The sequence below is a fragment of the Pinus tabuliformis genome, chromosome Q (genome assembly GCF_031772625.1).
Source record: "Pinus tabuliformis cultivar Carrire ecotype Pingquan chromosome Q, CPIR1, whole genome shotgun sequence".
NCBI lineage: Eukaryota > Viridiplantae > Streptophyta > Pinopsida > Pinales > Pinaceae > Pinus > Pinus tabuliformis.
Genome location: NC_142296.1, coordinates 923478662 through 923506325, shown reverse-complemented (window position 1 = coordinate 923506325; position 27664 = coordinate 923478662). Strand labels below are relative to the sequence as shown.

Here is a 27664-nt window from a genome sequence, read left to right as displayed (position 1 = left end):
CGTGGGGCAGATTGGAGTTGAGGAGCTGCTAGAGTGTTTATCTAGGGTTTCAGTCAGAGCATCTGTCTTCGAAGGAGAGGTACTACTGCCGAGATTATCTCTGTTGGGTGAGCCGGTTTTGGTACCTAGATTGTATTCAGAAACTGCATAATAATAAAACCCTCAAATAGCTGCATCAGTTTTCTCACATTGGGTTTTTCTGGGTACATTGGTCCAAAAATAACGGTGTCACTTGTGTGCTTTTTTTGTTTCCTTTAGTTGATGATTTGTAATGTGTTGAGCATGTACTTGTATTTATTTCCAGTATTTACATGGTAAATAACTTGTTAATTAACAGAACAAGTAGGTAGGAATAAATCAGAAAGTACATGAAGGGTTTCTAATGGGTTAGACTAGAAATTCCAACACCTTGTAACATACAACATCCTTTATGGGCCAAAATATCCACCTCTCTGCGAGTACACCCTCCATGATGTGGGCTACATCCCCCCATCTGCTCTGAAAGACCTAACCAACCTGACTCCCCACATGCTAACGGAAATGACACTACTACGCCTATCCTCAATAGTCCTTGCGTCCCATATGTTAGTAAGAGAGCACTCGCTCCATACCATGCCCTGTTTGATAGCCTGCCGATGGCACCTCTTCCTACCAGCTCCTTCCAGAGTAAGCTAGTCACCCTGTGGCTCCACGCACCATCAATATGCCAAGACAACTCATGAAATTTGTTTGCTCGCCTGTCAAAACATCCTGTCACTAGTGCTGACTGGGGCTCTAATGGAGATCTGAAAATGTGGGTGTGCTCAAGCGTCAAGTCCATCACGTAGCTACTACCATCACCTACCAACTCTATGATGTGATCGAAAATCCCACTTGGATCCCAAAAACAGTCTGACCCTCAAGTCCCTCTGGTAATCCATGGCCTCTGCTGACATGTGGCCATGGATGTATCCAATCGCCTAACATGCTCCATCGAGTACCAACTCAGTACCTCTCGCCATCCAATCCCAAAGGACAGACCAAATGTGTAATCCTCTATGGAAGGAACGAGCCCTCCATGCTGATATGGTATCATGCTCAACTCAGTCCTGCGAACTTGTCCACCCGCTCGGGTACGTCTAGACAACTCAGCCTCCCTCAACCCAACGCATAAGGGTGGGTTGATAACGCTATAGACCACGCCAGTGGGCCTCTGAAGTGAACTGTGCTGAAAACCCAACGCACGGCCTCTATGGTGCTCCTCATCAACGACTAGCCCAAGGGATGGCTGCACATCCTCCTCTATCATGGGCTCGACATGAGCCTTTGACTGCTCCTCCATAGACAACCCAATATACACGATATGCTCACCTGTCAGTTGGCGTCGACTGTTGTCTGGCAACTCCATCATGGATCTAGAGGCCTCTGTACCTATCGGCTCCTCAACAACGGTGGAGTTGTTTTCCGACACCTCATCAACCTGTGGTGCATTGTTATCACCTAAGAACTAGGTCACAACCCCGAATACGTCATTAATGGATGACGCCTCACCAATGGCTGTATGCTCAACTGAATCTCCATTGGTTTTTGCATACCCCTTAGTTCACAGAATTCCCAAAAAGAGAGGGGCGCCTGAATGCCATTACCCAATGATTGGTATGCCCTCGAATTCTCCCCCAATTACTCCACATCAACTGCAATCATGTCCGGATTCCCAACTGAGGAATGAATCAACTTCTTCCCCACATCAATCATCATTTGTTGTATCCTCACCACCTCATTCCAGGGGACTGCAATGTTGTTTGATTCTAATCCTTCCCACAGGCTGAGCCAAGATTATGGCTTTGATACCATTGTAATGTTCCTAAACAGGAATATAAGTGATATACAAAGCATGCAAAAAATCCAGCAGTTAGAGAAACGAAATATACATTAAGCACCCATGGAAACACTGGGAATAGAGAACCGCTGAGCCATTTTCTTACTTCTTCAGGAGCAAGTACAATAGTATGGAGGAATGAACTTGGGCTTGCCTCAATGGCAAGCGTGACAGAACCTAGGTGATAATACAATGATCTCAAATGTTGGAAATGGTTGCTCCTCTAATGCTCCGCGCTGCCTAGAAAACTACACTGCTGGCTGGAAAGGGACTGCAAGAAAATCCACCTCCGATGCTCAGAAAATGCTGCAAATTTGACCTCAAGATCCTTGACCAAAACCCACTAAAACCCAGAAAGGGTTTGGCCTATCTCAGAGTGAAAGTCGAACCCACAAAATGTTGCGAACTCCCCAGCTAACTAGCAATTCGCCCTATTATAAGAATTAGGATTTCAGGCCCAAATAACATCCGGAAAACTCTGAAAGTTTAACCGCAGACTCTGCTTAGAAAACCTAGAAAACCCACTAAGGAATTTGGCTGGTTTAGACTTCTAAAATTCGACCTCCTTGGAGCCGAGCTTCAGCTGCAACTGCAAAACTCGGCCTGTTGGAATCTGCTTGTAAATCCTCTAGGAAATGGACCCAAATTGCTAGGCTGACCTCTGTTGTCAATCCTCTAACTTCTCAGATGGGCTTCTGGCCTATGGTACCTGCTCAGCTCCACGAAATTGTTGGACTGGTCCTCTGCGTTGTCCCCAACCTAGTAATTTGAACTGCTGGGATGCTGGCTCTGTTGGGTCCAAAACTCACAAGAAAGGCTGGCCATTTGCCCCAATGCTCGAACTCTCTCGACAAATGCTTGATCGCTGATAGCACCAAACTCTCCCTGCGTATTCTCCAGCTAGCGAGAAATACGCACTCCCTATTGTGGCTAAATGGTAGTGCTATAACAAACTCCCGAAACGCCTGAAATACTTATGGAACTTCTTCTATAGGGTGGGCATTGATGGTCCCCCGAAGTAGAGGTTGAATCTCCTGCTTGAGAGATTCATGGCTAAATCGCCGGTTGACTCAGTTAAACAGCAAAGCAAACATTAAAGTAATTTTGATTGTAAGGTGTAAGAATGAATCCAAAATGAGAGCTGCTTCCTCCTTATAACTCCTTGGGCGTCCCTAGCCTCATGTGGGCCCCTCCATCTACCTATTCGACTTTCCCTCCAAGCCATTCGAATGGGCGAATTCGAACTCCCATGTGGGTGGTACCCACATTCCACTAGCAACCAAATAAAGTTGAATTGCCTCCTAAGTCCCTAAGTTGAAAATGATGGGTTCTCTTCCTTAGCCAAAATTTAGCAAAATTGTGTAGCAGCACCCTGCTACAAATGTATTTGAGAAGGGACATGACAACCAAGTTGGGACAAGGGAGCAAGAGTACAGTCAAAGCCCATTCTTTCCACCGAATCCCCCCACTAATCCATGTCCAAATGTGTCCAAGAAAAGCAAGCATAAATAGCCAATTACATAATGAAAAGTCATACCTTTGGGGTTGGAAGGCCCACCTTCAAACATACAATCATAACAAATGGGCGAGAGCACACAATGGTTGGCTCAGGTGGCAGAGAATGGTGACACATCGAGCTATCTGGTGGCTGCAAGGTGCTGTTGGCTGCCGGCTGAAGACAAATATAGGAAAAAAATTCTCCTACTTAGCTGGGTAACAAGCCTCATACTTAGCTGTGTTATTAGTGCATTGGAAAGCAAACTTGTATGAAAACAAAATATGCCTCTTAGACAATCCATGCTCCCGAGCCAGAATTGGAACAAGTTCCATCAAAATACATGGTCCAAACATTGTCCACTTCCTGCTCAGGCATTACTACCTTTTGTGATGTCCTCCAATCCCCACACCTGCAATCCTCTTCTTTCTCCGTATCAGGGATGGTACATTGTTGTTCTACTAAGTATCAGATTGATGTTCACCTAAAAAATCAAGGCATAAGAGTGCTCTCCCATGTGAACATTTATCTATGACATGTCCATCTGGATGGTGGCTCTCAAGTTGGCAGCCCACTTGCTGGACAACAACATTCCCCAGGCATGAGGAATATCAATTACACTCACATTCATAAATACTTTCTTTTCAAGGTGCCCATGAAGGGATCTTGATATGTTCTTCTGCCAAGTAAGCTTCAGTCAATATTGGTGCTGCCCCTTTGAACTCTACCTTAAGTGGGTTTACATTTCCTCAAAAGGTTCTAATACCCATGCTCTGTCTAATGTGAGGTGCATCCCAACGCCTGGAACCTAACGAGCCTCCTAATAACATCCTTACATTTATTATTTTTATCACTACTTCCAAATCAGCACACAAGTTCTGTGAACTTGACTATTTCCAGTCATATTTCTGATTCACAATCCAAGGTTCAAACATGCTGCAGAATATGGCAATAGTTAAAATAATTTTTTGTTGCGTCTGTAAAACACTCTAGGCAATTGCTGATTTCAGGACTCTACACTTGCTAACATTCATGGACATATGACATTATTAAGTTTCTCCTTTGGCATTGCATGTAAAATTTGATAAAGGGCTTTCAGGTTGGAGAGATACTGGTATAAACAGTTTAGGGTTATGCATTTGTTTTTCAAATCTTGTTTAAATAAAATTTAATGGAAGGATGAGAAACTTATATTTTGCATTGAGGCTAAACATGCGTATTAATATCATCCATTATATGTTATTTTTGCAGTGTTTACATTCATTCCTACAGCCATTGAATTGGTTCTAGTTTGCGCACTTTTGTCACATCAAGTAGGTGCAGCTGTTGCCGGTTTTGTCTTGTTAGCATTCCTTGCATATGTTATATGGACTGTCAAAATTACAACTGCTGCCTCTTCAAGTCGGATAAAGGTGTGTATTTGTCTTGCCATTCTTATTGTTTTCTTCTCTATTTCATCGATTAGATAGATAAATGATAAATTATTACTTGCATCTTGTATTCCTTAGCAAATCCTATAATGAAAAATCTGACGCATACACGAATATTACTTTTGTCTACATTGTTATAATGGGTTATCTGCCTGTTTCTAACTCCTGTTAATAAATCTTCATGTGACTCTAATGAGCATGATTTTAAAGCTGAGGTGTTGATGATCTTCTTTTATGGTTATAGAAGTAAGGTGCCAAGGGGCATGTAATATACCTAGGGTGTATTATGTGATGAAAAACAATAATACTATATATATATATATATCTATAGAGGAATCAACAACTGGGCTGGTCTCGTACTCACGTAACACATGGTCGATTCCAACCACTACCACTATAACCTGTAGGTGCTCTGCCCCTGCCGTAGGCATAGGTGAATTGGGGGGATTTGAACCTCGAACCTCCTTGCACATAAGAATTCATTTTCACGTCGATTGCCAATTGAGTTGCGCCTGGGGGCTCAATAACATTGTATAATTAATAAATATATAGTACTAAATTAAATTGGTAATAAAATAATATATCAATTAATATAAAGAAAGAAACTAGACAAAAGCAGCTCTGGTTGGATAATTGAGCCAGTGAGGGAGAGTGATAAGGGGCCAGGGTTTCAGTGTAGGCAAGGAAGAGCATTCAGGTGGGGGGACTTGCGCAGGTGTAGGAGGCTGTACAGCTGCCATACGACAAGGAGCAGTTACAGAATGGCTGTGGGAGGGTGTACGATGTGAATAGGAGGGTAGCGGTATGGTGATGGGAGCTTACAAGAATGTGGAAGCAATGGTTTTGGACAAAGGAAGGCGTTTGGGTTGTGCGACAAAGATCAGGCACATGTATCTATGCTGAAGCAAATCTTGTGATTGTTCCCCTCCTTTGGACTATATTTCCTTGCATAGATAGGTCTGTGAATGTTGTGTGAGATTACTCAACTCTAAGCTCACTGGTGTTGGGGCTATTAAATTGAGCGAAATTAATGGGGATTAGCCACCTCTCGCATCAAAGGCATATGATGATCCCAGTAACCCTCAGTTTCACTTCAGTTGTACCTCATTTTCTTCGCCAGACATGTTCCAGCCTATGAGCAGATCTTATGCCTATCTTGTTGATGTTAGAGCTCGGATCTGTGTAATGTTTCCAAGTAGGGTGTAATATTCCTAATTAGCCATGGCTAATTGGAATATTCGATTTTGCTCAATTTTTGTCTTCTATAGTTATTTATAAATAAAAAGGTGAGGAAGGGGGACATAACTCACTTTAAGAATAAAAGTCACTTCCTAGTAGCACAATGTTGTGACTTAAAGGGGAGCCAAGGGTGCCAAAGGGGGACGCAAAGATGGAGCCCACGTAGACACTTGGAGGGACTGCGCAGAAGGGAAGAAACACGTGGCAAGAGGGGAATTACATTGGAGGAGGTGAGCCTTGGGATTGAGAGAGGCAAAGGCTATACAGGAGAGAGAAGCCCCCTCATTTTGATCATTCAGTTATGAGCATTTGTGATAGTCATTTCGACTTAGAGCACGATCGCTGTTTAGCTAGTATGTAGCACTATTTAGTGCATTGAGTGTCTCCGTTCGGAGATCTCACCCTTAGCCCCAGGGGACTTCGAGTGCCTGCTCGGGCAAGGTATTTCCATTGGCATTTCCGCAGTCGTTTCATCAGCATTTCAATAGCAGTTCCATCTGCGCAGCACTGGGAGGGGTGACGCAGCTCTTTTCTGGCAGGAGTTCTGGGTTAAGGGTTTGCAATAGGATTTGTGCTGAGAGATAAAGTAGGGGATCCGCCCTTGCATATTGGAGAGCTTTGGTAGAGGTTTCAGGCAGATTTCTGGAGGGTTTCATTCAGTGGTAGTGCAGAGCATTGAGGAACTGCGCAGAACCCCAAGGGGGTGATTTTCGAGGGTCGGCCATTTCAGAAAAGCTTTCTGGGTTTTTCTAGGTTTCTTGAGTAGAGTCCGATTCCAGAGTTTCAGCATTTTCTGAGGAGGGGAGCAGCCCCAAATCCTCATTTGATTTCTAGTAGCAGCAGCAGCACGACAGTTCTCCAGCAGCTTGGACGCAGTTCAGAGAGGGGCCATTCCTTTGCTATTCTGAGTGTATTTCTTCACTTGCCTTGTGCAAGTCGAGGTGCCATCTTTCTGATCACCTCTTGTACTCATCCTATTATTCAGTATAATAAAATGGCTTAGCATTTCTCTCTGCATTTCTTGAGTATCTGCTTATGGTTATATTATTATATGTTGCACCATTGTTATTTTTATCTCTTTGAGCATTTTCGGCTGTTATACCACTTGTGTGTTTTCTCTTATACTCTTAGACAGAGTCTGGAAAGGGCCAGGTAGCCTCCGGATCTCGTCCTCTTTTCAGAGGCGACATATCTGGTAAATGCCCTCCCAGTCCATCTCTGGTTGGAGTTTGCTTGTGTTTGAGGGATATTCCTGATAAGGGATATTACAGTGGTATCAGAGCATAGATCTGGCTCATCCTGTGGAGCTAGCAATCTATGACACCGGGGGAAAAACCCTACATCTGTTACAGAGGTTGGAGGTACAGAGACAGTGGGTGTAGGTTGGAGAACACTTACGGAGAGGGAGATTGTGTTCCGGTGGTGGACGCAGGACAAGAGGAGCCAGTGGTGGATGTAGAACAGAAGGAGCCTATGGTGGACGCAGAGCAGGAGGATCCGATGGTAGATGATGACGGAAAGAGATTTGCGGATATGCTCCTCAAATCAGTGCAGGATTTGTTGAGGCAGATTGAGGTGATGGGGCAGAGATTCACGGCAGTAGATGCCAGATAGCGTGAGAGCCCACGGGTTTTGCAGGTTGGTGAGGGATCGGGCGCATCCCACCATTTGCCAGAGTAGCGTGATACTGCGTAGCAGGTGGCCTCACATGCCCCTACACGCTCTACCATGCCCACCTTCTTAGGAGCCGACACAGGGGGCCGTAGCCCAGTAGGAAGCAGAGCCCGGACATATGGGTGATTATTTTGCAGAGTACCAGGCCTATGGGCAGGAGTTCAGGGAAGCCCTCTCATTCAGAGATTTTGTTCAGCTCCAGTGGGATAGTAGAACCCGTGACCATCACAGAGGGCACCGACATTACCATGATGGTGACACCCACCGTGTAGCGAGTAGATTCCAGTTGCCTACGTTTGATGGTTCATCAAACAGTTCGGCAAAGTCTTGGGCGGAGAAGCTGGATATTTATTTCCAGCTTGTTGACCACTGCCGGTCAACTACCCATGCAGTACACCCCCCGTTCTTTGCTCATAGGGGCAGAGCACCTGATCAGCATGTCCGTGCCATCCTGCCATCATCAGCAACTTGATCATTTTGATTGTAAACCCAGTCTGCATGTATGAATTGTAAATAATCTTAGCAGACTAGAGTCATGTATGTAAAATTGCCTAGGTGGACCTAACTTTCTAGTGGTAATCTACGTCCCGGAAGGTTTTTCGTCTCACCGATCCACGGATCGACAGAGTTTTCCTTCAAACCTGACCCCAAAGCGGGATGGATTTTGTCATCGGAATTTTAGGAGAATCCTAGTGTGTTGATCTGCTAGATTATAGTTGTGTCGCAGAACTGGGTGATTTGTGAGGGTCTATGTTAAAGGGGTTTTCTCCCTTAAGATGTAAATTGTAAAAGTCACGATGTAATGTGTCGTGAGGGTCGAAAAATGTTTTAAATCCCCTCATGAGTCCTAAGTCCTAGGTCCTAGGTGATGTTTTCCGAAGGCTTAGTTCGATGATCCATTTTAAAATGAATTAAAAAAATTAAAAAATGAATAGAAATAATAACATAAGTAAAAATTAAAAAATAATAAAAAATTAAAAAATAAAGCAAAAACCCTAACTAATAAAATAATAATATTTTAAGTGAATAAATCGACGGATGAGATCAAGAGATGTCTTGATCCTCATCAACGGTCGAGATCATTTCTGCATGGATCACTCGAACTAGCCGTTGGAGGCATTTCCTTTAAGTAGGGTGCTAGGGGTCATTTCAGATCATTCGATCTGTGAGTCAGATACTGAAGAAGCTCTCTTGTAAATCTGTTTCTGGTTAATAAAAGAAGACTTTGGGGTCCATATCTTGCTGGTGTTACTCTCTTGGAATGCTGTGAGATCATTTCATTTTCTGCATATGTTATTTTCAGCCATTAATAATAGCTTTTCCTAGAGTATTGTGAGCACAGGTATCTTGTTCACTTGCTGGGGTTTAGGTGCTGTTAGGGTTTCTGAAGTAATGGCAGGTATCTCCATTACTGTTTGAGATCTAGCAGCATTTTTGCCCTCTTTGTTGACGGTTGTTTTGAGCTGTGCAGAAAACATTTTCTGAAGGAAATTTTGTGGGCGTTCGGGGAAGTTCTCGGCTGAACCAGCCAACTCCCGCAAGCATTTTTTGCTGAGCCCAGTTGGATTCGATCCTGGGTCTATCATTCGGTTTATTTTTCTCATTTGCATGAGAGATTTTCTGAAGTTCTTCACAGTGACAGTCTGAAATTTCTGTTTCTTTAAAAATATTTCCGTGCTTATCGCTGAATCTGGCTGTTAAGGGGCCAAATCTGTACATTAATTTTCTGATCTAGGGTTTCAAATTTTTTTTATACAGTTTTAATTAGGGTTTTTGTTTTTCTTATTGCAGGTATAGGGTCTTCTCCAGAGGTTTCCGAATAAAACAGAGAGTTTTGTGATCAAGTTGCCAACAAGCCTGCACTCCAACTCGGATATTTAAGGCCACCGTCACACATATTTTCACCTGCGTATATCCTCTCGATTTTCAACTATCTCACAGGTTTCATTTTTTTTCATATGCCTGTCCGCCATCAAAAGGAAACGATTTGCACTCAGCCTCTTCACCTGCAAACGCATGAGGGTCATGTGCACACAAGGACGTATTTCCTTTTGTCGTTGCTGCTCAGCGTTCAGCATCCAAAGAGATCCGCCGTCACATATAATACATTGCAGAAATCGCATATTTTTTGGTGTGAAACATTTGCCATCCAGCGTAAATCTGTTGACAGCCTGTGGCATCAGAAACGTTAAAAGCTCCTTCACCGATTGAACGCCTTTTCCGTCATTACCTGTGCGTGAACGATCCCGGCGTAAGTTTTCAGCATAAATCCTTTTCGGTGTTCTGTGCAGGTAATATTAGACGTCCGACGCTGAAATCGCAGTAAGGGCTTCAAACTGACTCTTTCCAGCCAGAAATCCGTCTGTCATCTTCACCATTGGACCAGCAATGCTTTAGTAAATTAGATAAATCGAATTTTTTTTGGGCTCGTGGTCTTGAATTGGTTTATCACCGTGGATCCGTCTGCAATCGATCCAACTATGACATATGAAAACGTCAGACGCAGTGTTTAACAGCCTTCGACGTGATTCATCATTTCGATTAGTCAACAAATCCGATCTAAAACGAAATCCTTCACTGCAAAATGCTCAGATTTGATCTCTGATCCAAACACGTTGCTCAGTTCCGGGTTAATGGTGCGGCTCAATCGAAATCGCCAGGGTTACAGTGGCGGCATCAAGTCACACGCGGTAACAGGTAAATCGAAATTTTTTGGGTTACGCCATTTTTTAGTTAGTTAGGAGAAGCGTATAGCTTCTGTTTTTTTTTTTCATTGTTTAGTTCTTGGCATAGGCGTAGAGTTAGCGTAGTTAGTAATTAGATTTAGGTGTTTAGCATAGGTAACGAAATCGATATTTTTTTTGTGGTCTTGTTAGCGTAGATGTAAGTTTCATATAGTTTGTTATGTTTTAGATTTTTTTAGATTTTATTTTGTTTAGTTTAGATTTCTTTAATTTTTAATGTGTTAGTGTTAGTTTTATTTGTAGTTAGAAACAAGATTTGATTTTGTTTTATAAAAAAAATAAAAATAAAAATAAAATTTAGATTTAGTTTCATTTTTATATAATTAGGTTTTTTTAGATTTTACTTTAATTAGATTTTAATTTTAATTTTTGTTTTTTTTTTAAAATAAAAAATATAAAAAGATTTTTTAGGTTTTGTTTTATGTTTTATATAGTTTAGTTTTAATATAATTTAGTTTTTTTAGAATGGATTTTAAATTTTAAATTTTTAGATTTTAAATTTTCATTTTTATAATATTAAAAAAATAAAAAATTAAAAATTAAAAAAAAAGATTTAAAATTTTTTGAAAAAAGTATAAAAAAATTTTTGTGGAAAATTTTCTTCCTCAGATCCAGTCATTTTCGGGAAATTATTATCTTTCACACTGAGATCTAAAATTTTCACGTCGAGATGCGAAATTGATATCCGGTAAATGGTTTATGATTCGTGGTGGTTTAGAGCATTCATTTTTTCGGTTGCTGGATATCGTTTTGGTCATTCTAAGAGCATTGTGATTTAGCTGATGATAGATGATTGCTGTTCATGGTCCATATTTTTATATCATTTAACAAGTAATCGTTTTAACCACAATCTCCTAAGGCACTGGTCTGCTAAGTTAATCAAATCTATCTGGTGTTTTCCATATCGTGTCTCGTGTCTCCCAACCAACTGGTCGACAGTTGGTCTCATCATCTCACAGGGACTACCCCCCTTAGCCGCGGGAGACAGGCTTAAACGGAGGGATCGGGGATAAGAGTGACAGCCCCCGGTCTGAGCGTTGTCGTGTCAATCTGCGCGACAACATTTTTTGGCGCCGTTGCCGGGGATACTTTTTCTCGGTTTTTTCAAACGACTTTTCATTCATCTTCTCATCTTTCTCATCTCTCATTTGAGCTGGCAGATTCGACCTTTAAGGTTATCATTTGGATATTTTATTGCCTTATTTTTCGCCATATCATCAGCAGATCTTCGGTGTGTTTGTTGTTTGGGTGGCGACTCCATTTTCTTATTTTTTCCCAGACAAGAAGCCTCCCGCATATCTGTTTGTTGATTACTTCTTGGATCTTAGAATCAGTTTTATTGTTCAAGTGGCGACTCCACTTCTTTCATCTTTTGATTTTCTTGAGCAAAGAGCTAGTTCTATCATCCATCTGATCCCTTATTGTTCATCATGGATTATTCATTTAAACCATGTCGTTTTACTCACCGTCTCCATGATCTTCCGGAGGAGGCCATTCCTGAATTACCTATTTTTTCAGATGGTGATCCAATCGCTGCTAAAAGGCATCTAGACTTGTTTATTCGCATCATGATCATATATTGCAGACCCCCTCAGTTTAGTCATGGTGATATCAAAATGCGTCTATTTGTCCTTTCTTTAAAAGATGATGCTTTGAATTGGTTTAACAATTTTCCTAAGGATTCTTTTACTTCTTTAAATGACATTGTAAATGCTTTTGAAGATAGATATGGTTATCCAAACAGCTTGCCTTCTGCCTCTAAAATTGTGCGACAGAATAAAAATAGTTTAATAAGAGGTCCAACGGATGGTGAAAGATCCCAAGACGACTCTTCATGTCAGAATGTGTCATCCACCGGAAATATTGCAGATCAAGTTCATAACAATGAAAAGGAGGAGCAAAAGCAAATAATACAAGATTTAATGATGCTGGTGAAAAATATGGAAAGCAATCAAACTAATTACGTCAATGATGTCAAAACTTTATGCACCCATCTGGAAAAACGTAATAGGGAGATTGAGGTCACGCAAAATCAGCATGCTAAGGAAATTGAGGCCATAAAAACTAAATGTGAAATAGAAATTAGAAGCATACAAAGCAAGATGTCAGTCTTAGAGGAAAATATGGTGACCATGAAAACTGATCATGATAGGGAAATTGACTCTATGCAAAATAAGTTATTCACTATGGATGAGGAAATGACTATCATGACATTCAATCATAATAATCAGTTGGCTGACATGCAAGCGAATCACAGAGAAGAAATAAATTCCATACAGCATTGCTTGATGAACATAAAGGAAGGAAATGTTAAAGTAATAAAAGATATGCAAGAACACCATGCCAGACAAATTAGTGCTATAAAGGTTGAACACTCTAGTCAGATAGATGCATATAAAATACAAGTTCAAAGGTTTCAGCAATTGGAAAATGAGAGAAACCAGGTGACATCAATAGATCAGGAGCCTTCTCATTTGTTGCAACAAGCTCCATCTTATTATGAGGAGGTCATTGGTTCAATTGAAAGATGGTTGATTGAAGGTGATCCAGATAAGCTTAAAAACGATAAAAATCAGATGCAAGACACAAAAAGACTTAGCATGCATATCTTACACACTTCATCTGATAGTTTTGAAACAGAAAGTACCAGATCATCAGTAATTCAACCTGCCAGAAAGAAAAAGCGTAAGAGAAAGAAGATGAGACGAAGATTTGATACATCAGACGGCCGTGAGCAGCTTGATTTTCGGATAGGAAAAAGTCCTACCATATGCAAAATTGGACATGGCACATCCGACAAGCAGCCCACAGATTTCCCTGAAAGCAGGCAAATGCTCAGTATGCACTACATTGAACACATTTGATGCCGTAGGGCATCCTTTTGTATCGTATTTCTAACCCTACTCCTTGTTTTTCCGCATTTTCATTTCTGTTTTAGATAGTTAATAAACGAAGAGCTTTTTCTTTTCTGGTGCTTAATGTATATGCTGATTTTTGGATGGACGCTACTTATTTTTGTGTTGTATGGATGCAGATTCTGGATTCTCACATTCCTGCAAGCAGCAACGTGTCCCCAAGTAGAGCCAGATGTTGACCACTACCGGTCAACTACCCATGCAGTACACCCCCCGTTCTTTGCTCATAGGGGCAGCACCTGATCAGCATGTCCGTGCCATCCTGCCATCATCAGCAACTTGATCATTTTGATTGTAAACCCAGTCTGCATGTATGAATTGTAAATAATCTTAGCAGACTAAAGTCATGTATGTAAAATTGCCTAGGTGGACCTAACTTTCTAGTGGTAATCTACGTCCCGGAAGGTTTTTCGTCTCACTGATCCACGGATCGGCAGAGTTTTCCTTCAAACCTGACCCCAAAGCCGGGATGGATTTTGTCATCGGAATTTTAGGAGAATCCTAGTGTGTTGATCTGCTAGATTATAGTTGTGTCGCAGAACTGGGTGATTTGTGAGGGTCTATGTTAAAGGGGTTTTCTCCCTAAAGATGTAAATTGTAAAAGTCACGATGTAATGTGTCGTGAGGGTCGAAAAATGTTTTAAATCCCCTCATGAGTCCTAAGTCCTAGGTCCTAGGTGATGTTTTCCGAAGGCTTAGTTCGATGATCCATTTTAAAATGAATTAAAAAAATTAAAAAATGAATAGAAATAATAAAATAAGTAAAAATTAAAAAATAATAAAAAATTAAAAAATAAAGCAAAAACCCTAACTAATAAAATAATAATATTTTAAGTGAATAAATCGACGGATGAGATCAAGAGATGTCTTGATCCTCATCAACGGTCGAGATCATTTCTGCATGGATCACTCGAACTAGCCGTTGGAGGCATTTCCTTTAAGTAGGGTGTTAGGGGTCATTTCAGATCATTCGATCTGTGAGTCAGATACTGAAGAAGCTCTCTTGTAAATCTGTTTCTGGTTAATAAAAGAAGACTTTGGGGTCCATATCTTGCTGGTGTTACTCTCTTGGAATGCTGTGAGATCATTTCATTTTCTGCATATGTTATTTTCAGCCATTAATAATAGCTTTTCCTAGAGTATTGTGAGCACAGGTATCTTGTTCACTTGCTGGGGTTTAGGTGCTGTTAGGGTTTCTGAAGTAATGGCAGGTATCTCCATTACTGTTTGAGATCTAGCAGCATTTTTGCCCTCTTTGTTGACGGTTGTTTTGAGCTGTGCAGAAAACATTTTCTGAAGGAAATTTTGTGGGCGTTCGGGGAAGTTCTCGGCTGAACCAGCCAACTCCCGCAAGCATTTTTTGCTGAGCCCAGTTGGATTCGATCCTGGGTCTATCATTCGGTTTATTTTTCTCATTTGCATGAGAGATTTTCTGAAGTTCTTCACAGTGACAGTCTGAAATTTCTGTTTCTTTAAAAATATTTCCGTGCTTATCGCTGAATCTGGCTGTTAAGGGGCCAAATCTGTACATTAATTTTCTGATCTAGGGTTTCAAATTTTCTTTATACAGTTTTAATTAGGGTTTTTGTTTTTCTTATTGCAGGTATAGGGTCTTCTCCAGAGGTTTCCGAATAAAACAGAGAGTTTTGTGATCAAGTTGCCAGCAAGCCTGCACTCCAACTCGGATATTTAAGGCCACCGTCACACATATTTTCACCTGCGTATATCCTCTCGATTTTCAACTATCTCACAGGTTTCATTTTTTTTCATATGCCTGTCCGCCATCAAAAGGAAACGATTTGCACTCAGCCTCTTCACCTGCAAACGCATGAGGGTCATGTGCACACAAGGACGTATTTCCTTTTGTCGTTGCTGCTCAGCGTTCAGCATCCAAAGAGATCCGTCGTCACATATAATACATTGCAGAAATCGCATATTTTTTGGTGTGAAACGTTTGCCATCCAGCGTAAATCTGTTGACAGCCTGTGGCATCAGAAACGTTAAAAGCTCCTTCACCGATTGAACGCCTTTTCCGTCATTACCTGTGCGTGAACGATCCCGGCGTAAGTTTTCAGCATAAATCCTTTTCGGTGTTCTGTGCAGGTAATATTAGACGTCCGACGCTCAAATCGCAGTAAGGGCTTCAAACTGACTCTTTCCAGCCAGAAATCCGTCTGTCATCTTCACCATTGGACCAGCAATGCTTTAGTAAATTAGATAAATCGAATTTTTTTTGGGCTCGTGGTCTTGAATTGGTTTATCACCGTGGATCCGTCTGCAATCGATCCAACTATGACATATGAAAACGTCAGACGCAGTGTTTAACAGCCTTCGACGTGATTCATCATTTCGATTAGTCAACAAATCCGATCTAAAACGAAATCCTTCACTGCAAAATGCTCAGATTTGATCTCTGATCCAAACACGTTGCTCAGTTCCGGGTTAATGGTGCGGCTCAATCGAAATCGCCAGGGTTACAGTGGCGGCATCAAGTCACACGCGGTAACAGGTAAATCGAAATTTTTTGGGTTACGCCATTTTTTAGTTAGTTAGGAGAAGCGTATAGCTTTTGTTTTTTTTTTTTCATTGTTTAGTTCTTGGCATAGGCGTAGAGTTAGCGTAGTTAGTAATTAGATTTAGGTGTTTAGCATAGGTAACGAAATCGATATTTTTTTTGTGGTCTTGTTAGCGTAGATGTAAGTTTCATATAGTTTGTTATGTTTTAGATTTTTTTAGATTTTATTTTGTTTAGTTTAGATTTCTTTAATTTTTAATGTGTTAGTGTTAGTTTTATTTGTAGTTAGAAACAAGATTTGATTTTGTTTTATAAAAAAAAAAAAAAAAAAAAAAAAATTTAGATTTAGTTTCATTTTTATATAATTAGGTTTTTTTAGATTTTACTTTAATTAGATTTTAATTTTAATTTTTGTTTTTTTTTTAAAATAAAAAATATAAAAAGATTTTTTAGGTTTTGTTTTATGTTTTATATAGTTTAGTTTTAATATAATTTAGTTTTTTTAGAATGGATTTTAAATTTTAAATTTTTAGATTTTAAATTTTCATTTTTATAATATTAAAAAAATAAAAAATAAAAAATAAAAAAAAAAGATTTAAAAATTTTTGAAAAAAGTATAAAAAAAATTTTGTGGAAAATTTTCTTCCTCAGATCCAGTCATTTTCGGGAAATTATTATCTTTCACACTGAGATCTAAAATTTTCACGTCGAGATGCGAAATTGATATCCGGTAAATGGTTTATGATTCGTGGTGGTTTAGAGCATTCATTTTTTCGGTTGCTGGATATCGTTTTGGTCATTCTAAGAGCATTGTGATTTAGCTGATGATAGATGATTGCTGTTCATGGTCCATATTTTTATATCATTTAACAAGTAATCGTTTTAACCACAATCTCCTAAGGCACTGGTCTGCTAAGTTAATCAAATCTATCTGGTGTTTTCCATATCGTGTCTCGTGTCTCCCAACCAACTGGTCGAGAGTTGGTCTCATCATCTCACAGGGACTACCCCCCTTAGCCGCGGGAGACAGGCTTAAACGGAGGGATTGGGGATAAGAGTGACAGCCCCCGGTCTGAGCGTTGTCGTGTCAATCTGCGCGACAACATTTCTTGGCGCCGTTGCCGGGGATACTTTTTCTCGGTGTTTTCAAACGACTTTTCATTCATCTTCTGATCTTTCTCATCTCTCATTTGAGCTGGCAGATTCGACCTTTAAGGTTATCATTTGGATCTTTTATTGCCTTATTTTTCGCCATCTCATCAGCATATCTTCGGTGTGTTTCTTGTTTGGGTGGCGACTCCATTTTCTTATTTTTTCCCAGACAAGAAGCCTCCCGCATATCTGTTTGTTGATTACTTCTTGGATCTTAGAATCAGTTTTATTGTTCAAGTGGCGACTCCACTTCTTTCATCTTTTGATTTTCTTGAGCAAAGAGCTAGTTCTATCATCCATCTGATCCCTTATTGTTCATCGTGGATTATTCATTTAAACCATGTCGTTTTACTCACCGTCTCCATGATCTTCCGGAGGAGGCCATTCCTGAATTACCTATTTTTTCAGATGGTGATCCAATCGCTGCTAAAAGGCATCTAGACTTGTTTATTCGCATCATGATCATATATTGCAGACCCCCTCAGTTTAGTCATGGTGATATCAAAATGCGTCTATTTGTCCTTTCTTTAAAAGATGATGCTTTGAATTGGTTTAACAATTTTCCTAAGGATTCTTTTACTTCTTTAAATGACATTGTAAATGCTTTTGAAGATAGATATGGTTATCCAAACAGCTTGCCTTCTGCCTCTAAAATTGTGCGACAGAATAAAAATAGTTTAATAAGAGGTCCAACGGATGGTGAAAGATCCCAAGACGACTCTTCATGTCAGAATGTGTCATCCACCGGAAATATTGCAGATCAAGTTCATAACAATGAAAAGGAGGAGCAAAAGCAAATAATACAAGATTTAATGATGCTGGTGAAAAATATGGAAAGCAATCAAACTAATTACGTCAATGATGTCAAAACTTTATGCACCCATCTGGAAAAACGTAATAGGGAGATTGAGGTCACGCAAAATCAGCATGCTAAGGAAATTGAGGCCATAAAAACTAAATGTGAAATAGAAATTAGAAGCATACAAAGCAAGATGTCAGTCTTAGAGGAAAATATGGTGACCATGAAAACTGATCATGATAGGGAAATTGACTCTATGCAAAATAAGTTATTCACTATGGATGAGGAAATGACTATCATGACATTCAATCATAATAATCAGTTGGCTGACATGCAAGCGAATCACAGAGAAGAAATAAATTCCATACAGCATTGCTTGATGAACATAAAGGAAGGAAATGTTAAAGTAATAAAAGATATGCAAGAACACCATGCCAGACAAATTAGTGCTATAAAGGTTGAACACTCTAGTCAGATAGATGCATATAAAATACAAGTTCAAAGGTTTCAGCAATTGGAAAATGAGAGAAACCAGGTGACATCAATAGATCAGGAGCCTTCTCATTTGTTGCAACAAGCTCCATCTTATTATGAGGAGGTCATTGGTTCAATTGAAAGATGGTTGATTGAAGGTGATCCAGATAAGCTTAAAAACGATAAAAATCAGATGCAAGACACAAAAAGACTTAGCATGCATATCTTACACACTTCATCTGATAGTTTTGAAACAGAAAGTACCAGATCATCAGTAATTCAACCTGCCAGAAAGAAAAAGCGTAAGTGAAAGAAGATGAGACGAAGATTTGATACATCAGACGGCCGTGAGCAGCTTGATTTTCGGATAGGAAAAAGTCCTACCATATGCAAAATTGGACATGGCACATCCGACAAGCAGCCCACAGATTTGCCTGAAAGCAGGCAAATGCTCAGTATGCACTACATTGAACACATCTGATGCCGTAGGGCATCCTTTTGTATCGTATTTCTAACCCTACTCCTTGTTTTTCCGCATTTTCATTTCTGTTTTAGATAGTTAATAAATGAAGAGCTTTTTCTTTTCTGGTGCTTAATGTATATGCTGATTTTTGGATGGACGCTACTTATTTTTGTGTTGTATGGATGCAGATTCTGGATTCTCACATTCCTGCAAGCAGCAACGTGTCCCCAAGTAGAGCCAGATGTTGACCACTACCGGTCAACTACCCATGCAGTACACCCCCCGTTCTTTGCTCATAGGGGCAGCACCTGATCAGCGTGTCCGTGCCATCCTGCCATCATCAGCAACTTGATCATTTTGATTGTAAACCCAGTCTGCATGTATGAATTGTAAATAATCTTAGCAGACTAGAGTCATGTATGTAAAATTGCCTAGGTGGACCTAACTTTCTAGTGGTAATCTACGTCCCAGAAGGTTTTTCATCTCACTGATCCACGGATCGGCAGAGTTTTCCTTCAAACCTGACCCCAAAGCCGGGATGGATTTTGTCATCGGAATTTTAGGAGAATCCTAGTGTGTTGATCTGCTAGATTATAGTTGTGTCGCAGAACTGGGTGATTTGTGAGGGTCTATGTTAAAGGGGTTTTCTCCCTTAAGATGTAAATTGTAAAAGTCACGATGTAATGTGTCGTGAGGGTCGAAAAATGTTTTAAATCCCCTCATGAGTCCTAAGTCCTAGGTCCTAGGTGATGTTTTCCGAAGGCTTAGTTCGATGATCCATTTTAAAATGAATTAAAAAAATTAAAAAATGAATAGAAATAATAAAATAAGTAAAAATTAAAAAATAATAAAAAATTAAAAAATAAAGCAAAAACCCTAACTAATAAAATAATAATATTTTAAGTGAATAAATCGACGGATGAGATCAAGAGATGTCTTGATCCTCATCAACGGTCGAGATCATTTCTGCATGGATCACTCGAACTAGCCGTTGGAGGCATTTCCTTTAAGTAGGGTGCTAGGGGTCATTTCAGATCATTCGATCTGTGAGTCAGATACTGAAGAAGCTCTCTTGTAAATCTGTTTCTGGTTAATAAAAGAAGACTTTGGGGTCCATATCTTGCTGGTGTTACTCTCTTGGAATGCTGTGAGATCATTTCATTTTCTGCATATGTTATTTTCAGCCATTAATAATAGCTTTTCCTAGAGTATTGTGAGCACAGGTATCTTGTTCACTTGCTGGGGTTTAGGTGCTGTTAGGGTTTCTGAAGTAATGGCAGGTATCTCCATTACTGTTTGAGATCTAGCAGCATTTTTGCCCTCTTTGTTGACGGTTGTTTTGAGCTGTGCAGAAAACATTTTCTGAAGGAAATTTTGTGGGCGTTCGGGGAAGTTCTCGGCTGAACCAGCCAACTCCCGCAAGCATTTTTTGCTGAGCCCAGTTGGATTCGATCCTGGGTCTATCATTCGGTTTATTTTTCTCATTTGCATGAGAGATTTTCTGAAGTTCTTCACAGTGACAGTCTGAAATTTCTGTTTCTTTAAAAATATTTCCGTGCTTATCGCTGAATCTCGCTGTTAAGGGGCCAAATTTGTACATTAATTTTCTGATCTAGGGTTTCAAATTTTTTTTATACAGTTTTAATTAGGGTTTTTGTTTTTCTTATTGCAGGTATAGGGTCTTCTCCAGAGGTTTCCGAATAAAACAGAGAGTTTTGTGATCAAGTTGCCAGCAAGCCTGCACTCCAACTTGGATATTTAAGGCCACCGTCACACATATTTTCACCTGCGTATATCCTCTCGATTTTCAACTATCTCACAGGTTTCATTTTTTTTCATATGCCTGTCCGCCATCAAAAGGAAACGATTTGCACTCAGCCTCTTCACCTGCAAACGCATGAGGGTCATGTGCACACAAGGACGTATTTCCTTTTGTCGTTGCTGCTCAGCGTTCAGCATCCAAAGAGATCCGCCGTCACATATAATACATTGCAGAAATCGCATATTTTTTGGTGTGAAACGTTTGCCATCCAGCGTAAATCTGTTGACAGCCTGTGGCATCAGAAACGTTAAAACCTCCTTCACCGATTGAACGCCTTTTCCGTCATTACCTGTGCGTGAACGATCCCGGCGTAAGTTTTCAGCATAAATCCTTTTCGGTGTTCTGTGCAGGTAATATTAGACGTCCGACGCTGAAATCGCAGTAAGGGCTTCAAACTGACTCTTTCCAGCCAGAAATCCGTCTGTCATCTTCACCATTGGACCAGCAATGCTTTAGTAAATTAGATAAATCGAATTTTTTTGGGCTCGTGGTCTTGAATTGGTTTATCACCGTGGATCCGTCTGCAATCGATCCAACTATGACATATGAAAACGTCAGACGCAGTGTTTAACAGCCTTCGACGTGATTCATCATTTCGATTAGTCAACAAATCCGATCTAAAACGAAATCCTTCACTGCAGAATGCTCAGATTTGATCTCTGATCCAAACACGTTGCTCAGTTCCGGGTTAATGGTGCGGCTCAATCGAAATCGCCAGGGTTACAGTGGCGGCATCAAGTCACACGCGGTAACAGGTAAATCGAAATTTTTTGGGTTACGCCATTTTTTAGTTAGTTAGGAGAAGCGTATAGCTTTTGTTTTTTTTTTTCATTGTTTAGTTCTTGGCATAGGCGTAGAGTTAGCGTAGTTAGTAATTAGATTTAGGTGTTTAGCATAGGTAACGAAATCGATATTTTTTTTGTGGTCTTGTTAGCGTAGATGTAAGTTTCATATAGTTTGTTATGTTTTAGATTTTATTTTGTTTAGTTTAGATTTCTTTAATTTTTAATGTGTTAGTGTTAGTTTTATTTGTAGTTAGAAACAAAATTTGATTTTGTTTTATAAAAAAAAATAAATAAATAAAAAAATTAGATTTAGTTTCATTTTTATATAATTAGGTTTTTTTAGATTTTACTTTAATTAGATTTTAATTTTAATTTTTGTTTTTTTTTAAAATAAAAAATATAAAAAGATTTTTTAGGTTTTGTTTTATGTTTTATATAGTTTAGTTTTAATATAATTTAGTTTTTTTAGAATGGATTTTAAATTTTAAATTTTTAGATTTTAAATTTTCATTTTTATAATATTAAAAAAATAAAAAATAAAAAATAAAAAAAAAGATTTAAAAATTTTTGAAAAAAGTATAAAAAAATTTTAGTGGAAAATTTTCTTCCTCAGATCCAGTCATTTTCGGGAAATTATTATCTTTCACACTGAGATCTAAAATTTTCACGTCGAGATGCGAAATTGATATCCGGTAAATGGTTTATGATTCGTGGTGGTTTAGAGCATTCATTTTTTCGGTTGCTGGATATCGTTTTGGTCATTCTAAGAGCATTGTGATTTAGCTGATGATAGATGATTGCTGTTCATGGTCCATATTTTTATATCATTTAACAAGTAATCGTTTTAACCACAATCTCCTAAGGCACTGGTCTGCTAAGTTAATCAAATCTATCTGGTGTTTTCCATATCGTGTCTCGTGTCTCCCAACCAACTGGTCGAGAGTTGGTCTCATCATCTCACAGGGACTACCCCCCTTAGCCGCGGGAGACAGGCTTAAACGGAGGGATCGGGGATAAGAGTGACAGCCCCCGGTCTGAGCGTTGTCGTGTCAATCTGCGCGACAACATTTCTTGGCGCCGTTGCCGGGGATACTTTTTCTCGGTGTTTTCAAACGACTTTTCATTCATCTTCTGATCTTTCTCATCTCTCATTTGAGCTGGCAGATTCGACCTTTAAGGTTATCATTTGGATCTTTTATTGCCTTATTTTTCGCCATCTCATCAGCATATCTTCGGTGTGTTTCTTGTTTGGGTGGCGACTCCATTTTCTTATTTTTTCCCAGACAAGAAGCCTCCCGCATATCTGTTTGTTGATTACTTCTTGGATCTTAGAATCAGTTTTATTGTTCAAGTGGCGACTCCACTTCTTTCATCTTTTGATTTTCTTGAGCAAAGAGCTAGTTCTATCATCCATCTGATCCCTTATTGTTCATCGTGGATTATTCATTTAAACCATGTCGTTTTACTCACCGTCTCCATGATCTTCCGGAGGAGGCCATTCCTGAATTACCTATTTTTTCAGATGGTGATCCAATCGCTGCTAAAAGGCATCTAGACTTGTTTATTCGCATCATGATCATATATTGCAGACCCCCTCAGTTTAGTCATGGTGATATCAAAATGCGTCTATTTGTCCTTTCTTTAAAAGATGATGCTTTGAATTGGTTTAACAATTTTCCTAAGGATTCTTTTACTTCTTTAAATGACATTGTAAATGCTTTTGAAGATAGATATGGTTATCCAAACAGCTTGCCTTCTGCCTCTAAAATTGTGCGACAGAATAAAAATAGTTTAATAAGAGGTCCAACGGATGGTGAAAGATCCCAAGACGACTCTTCATGTCAGAATGTGTCATCCACCGGAAATATTGCAGATCAAGTTCATAACAATGAAAAGGAGGAGCAAAAGCAAATAATACAAGATTTAATGATGCTGGTGAAAAATATGGAAAGCAATCAAACTAATTACGTCAATGATGTCAAAACTTTATGCACCCATCTGGAAAAACGTAATAGGTAGATTGAGGTCACGCAAAATCAGCATGCTAAGGAAATTGAGGCCATAAAAACTAAATGTGAAATAGAAATTAGAAGCATACAAAGCAAGATGTCAGTCTTAGAGGAAAATATGGTGACCATGAAAACTGATTATGACAGCGAAATTGACTCTATGCAAAATAAGTTATTCACTATGGATGAGGAAATGACTATCATGACATTCAATCGTAATAATCAGTTGGCTGACATGCAAGCGAATCACAGAGCAGAAATAAATTCCATACAACATTGCTTGATGAACATAAAGGAAGGAAATGTTAAAGTAATAAAAGATATGCAAGAACACCATGCCAGACAAATTAGTGCTATAAAGGTTGAACACTCTAGTCAGATAGATGCATATAAAATACAAGTTCAAAGGTTTCAGCAATTGGAAAATGAGAGAAACCAGGTGACATCAATAGATCAGGAGCCTTCTCATTTGTTGCAACAAGCTCCATCTTATTATGAGGAGGTCATTGGTTCAATTGAAAGATGGTTGATTGAAGGTGATCCAGATAAGCTTAAAAACGATAAAAATCAGATGCAAGACACAAAAAGACTTAGCATGCATATCTTACACACTTCATCTGATAGTTTTGAAACAGAAAGTACCAGATCATCAGTAATTCAACCTGCCAGAAAGAAAAAGCGTAAGAGAAAGTAGATGAGACGAAGATTTGATACATCAGACGGCCTTGAGCAGCTTGATTTTCGGATAGGAAAAAGTCCTACCATATGCAAAATTGGACATGGCACATCCGACAAGCAGCCCACAGATTTGCCTGAAAGCAGGCAAATGCTCAGTATGCACTACATTGAACACATCTGATGTCGTAGGGCATCCTTTTGTATCGTATTTCTAACCCTACTCCTTGTTTTTCCGCATTTTCATTTCTGTTTTAGATAGTTAATAAACGAAGAGCTTTTTCTTTTCTGGTGCTTAATGTATATGCTGATTTTTGGATGGACGCTACTTATTTTTGTGTTGTATGGATGCAGATTCTGGATTCTCACATTCCTGCAAGCAGCAACGTGTCCCCAAGTAGAGCCAGATGTTGACCACTATTGGTCAACTACCCATGCAGTACACCCCCCGTTCTTTGCTCATAGGGGCAGCACCTGATCAGCATGTCCGTGCCATCCTGCCATCATCAGCAACTTGATCATTTTGATTGTAAACCCAGTCTGCATGTATGAATTGTAAATAATCTTAGCAGACTAGAGTCATGTATGTAAAATTGCCTAGGTGGACCTAACTTTCTAGTGGTAATCTACGTCCCGGAAGGTTTTTCGTCTCACTGATCCACGGATCGGCAGAGTTTTCCTTCAAACCTGACCCCAAAGCCGGGATGGATTTTGTCATCGGAATTTTAGGAGAATCCTAGTGTGTTGATCTGCTAGATTATAGTTGTGTCGCAGAACTGGGTGATTTGTGAGGGTCTATGTTAAAGGGGTTTTCTCCCTTAAGATGTAAATTGTAAAAGTCACGATGTAATGTGTCGTGAGGGTCGAAAAATGTTTTAAATCCCCTCATGAGTCCTAAGTCCTAGGTCCTAGGTGATGTTTTCCGAAGGCTTAGTTCGATGATCCATTTTAAAATGAATTAAAAAAATTAAAAAATGAATAGAAATAATAAAATAAGTAAAAATTAAAAAATAATAAAAAATTAAAAAATAAAGCAAAAACCCTAACTAATAAAATAATAATATTTTAAGTGAATAAATCGACGGATGAGATCAAGAGATGTCTTGATCCTCATCAACGGTCGAGATCATTTCTGCATGGATCACTCGAACTAGCCGTTGGAGGCATTTCCTTTAAGTAGGGTGCTAGTGGTCATTTCAGATCATTCGATCTGTGAGTCAGATACTGAAGAAGCTCTCTTGTAAATCTGTTTCTGGTTAATAAAAGAAGACTTTGGGGTCCATATCTTGCTGGTGTTACTCTCTTGGAATGCTGTGAGATCATTTCATTTTCTGCATATGTTATTTTCAGCCATTAATAATAGCTTTTCCTAGAGTATTGTGAGCATAGGTATTTTGTTCACTTGCTGGGGTTTAGGTGCTGTTAGGGTTTCTGAAGTAATGGCAGGTATTTCCATTACTGTTTGAGATCTAGCAGCATTTTTGCCCTCTTTGTTGACGGTTGTTTTGAGCTGTGCAGAAAACATTTTCTGAAGGAAATTTTGTGGGCGTTCGGGGAAGTTCTCGGCTGAACCAGCCAACTCCTGCAAGCATTTTTTGCTGAGCCCAGTTGGATTCGATCCTGGGTCTATCATTCGGTTTATTTTTCTCATTTGCATGAGAGATTTTCTGAAGTTCTTCACAGTAACAGTCTGAAATTTCTGTTTCTTTAAAAATATTTCCGTGCTTATCGCTGAATCTGGCTGTTAAGGGGCCAAATCTGTACATTAATTTTCTGATCTAGGGTTTCAAATTTTTTTTATACAGTTTTAATTAGGGTTTTTGTTTTTCTTATTGCAGGTATAGGGTCTTCTCCAGAGGTTTCCGAATAAAACAGAGAGTTTTGTGATCAAGTTGCCAGCAAGCCTGCACTCCAACTCGGATATTTAAGGCCACCGTCACACATATTTTCACCTGCGTATATCCTCTCGATTTTCAACTATCTCACAGGTTTCATTTTTTTTCATATGCCTGTCCGCCATCAAAAGGAATTCGATTTTCTTTTGTTATGTATTTAATTTGATTAGGTGTTAGAATTAGATTTTTATATATTTTTTACTTTTGATTTTATTTAATTTAGATTTACTTTTTATATTTATTTAACTTTTGATGTCACTTAACTTATATTTAGAATTTCAAAAATCATAAAAAATATAAAAAAATCATAAATGATTTAAAAAATAACAAGGTTCCTTCTTCTTTTTTTTTGGGTTCTTAGTTTAGAATAGATTTTAGCTTATTTCTGATTTTTAACTTTAAAATATAAAAAAATATAAAAAGTTCCTTTATGGTTTTAGATTAGATTTTAATTTTGTTCTATTTTGATTTTTGATTTTAGAATTTTATAAAATATAAAAAAATATATAAAAATTAAAAAAATATTTTGAAAAAGCTTAACAAAAAATTGAAAATTCATTTTTGGTGGCTTTTGTGATATCTATGTTCCACTTTTCTATAGTTAAATGCACTTAAATGTTTATTTAAAGTTAGCTATGTGAAAGTGGTAATTGATTAACATTTAAATTGTATGGTTGTTTAATGTATTCAATCTTTAGAAATTTAATTGCTGGATCATTATTAAAGCGTTGAGTTTATTGAATAGCTTATACCGCTTGGGATATTTGATGATAAATGATTGTTTTACATGCTTCATATTTCTGCAACATTTAATAAATAATCATTTAATCATTAAACTCCATAAGGCACTGGTACATTAATTCCTAAAATTCAATCAAGTACTGGTATCGCCTTGTTGTATCTCCCAACCCAACTGGTCCACAATTGGTCTTCCTTTGTCCCATAGGGTCTACCCTCGGCTTAAACAGAGAGATCGGGGATCAGGGTGGCAGCCCCCAGTCTGAGCGTTGTCATGACAATCTGTGCAACAACAGTCCCTAAGTTTCTGTGTTTTGAGTCCTCTTAAACCAAAATTGCTGCCAAAATTGTGTTGCTGCATCCCGTGACTAATTCATTTGAGAAGGGACATGGCAATCTGATACGCCTTTATGATGACTTGTATTGTTGTATTATGATCAACCAAATGTGTGACCATTTTATATGTTGTGTTGTACTAGACCATGCTTAGATGTTCTATGTAAAGTGTTTTTTTTCATTTAGATGGTTTCTGTAAACCTTTTGTGGTTTGTCCTCTTAGTTCCCATTTCAAGATAGTCCTCGTTCTTATGGATTTGCTAACTATCCCTGGAAGGTCATTTATGGTTGGGGTGTTGATTTGGGGTAACATCGGATGTGCTCTAGCCATGAAATTTTTTGGAGAGGCTAAAGCACATGAGATCTCCAAGTCCCAGAAATGGTTTGGGCAGATTCTACCCGATTAAGGAGATATTAAAATAATTAATATTTTTAATGGAGTTCCTAAGTCTAAACTTAGGAAAAATAAAATATTAATGGATATTAATATAAAACTTGATTAGAAGGTTCTAAAGGACATGGATTAAGCCAAATCTAATCTTAGCCGTTGATTAGAGATGTAATCTTGGCCGTTGAAGGACTAACAGGAAAGGTATAAGAGGAGGCTTGAGGGTTAGTTGGAGAACACACCAGAGTGATCAGTGAT

The 27664-nt window shown here is 38.9% G+C and overlaps 1 protein-coding gene across 1 annotated transcript in view; it reads left to right on the top strand.

The window, feature by feature from the left end:
* LOC149222478 (ABC transporter B family member 25, mitochondrial-like) overlaps nt 1–27664 on the top strand; it is a 553005-nt gene that overhangs the window by 43447 nt on the left and 481894 nt on the right. Inside the window, exon 3 of the mRNA XM_089385458.1 lies at nt 4605–4765. Coding sequence (XP_089241584.1) covers nt 4605–4765 — 161 coding nt within the window. The remainder of the gene's footprint in view (nt 1–4604; nt 4766–27664) is intronic.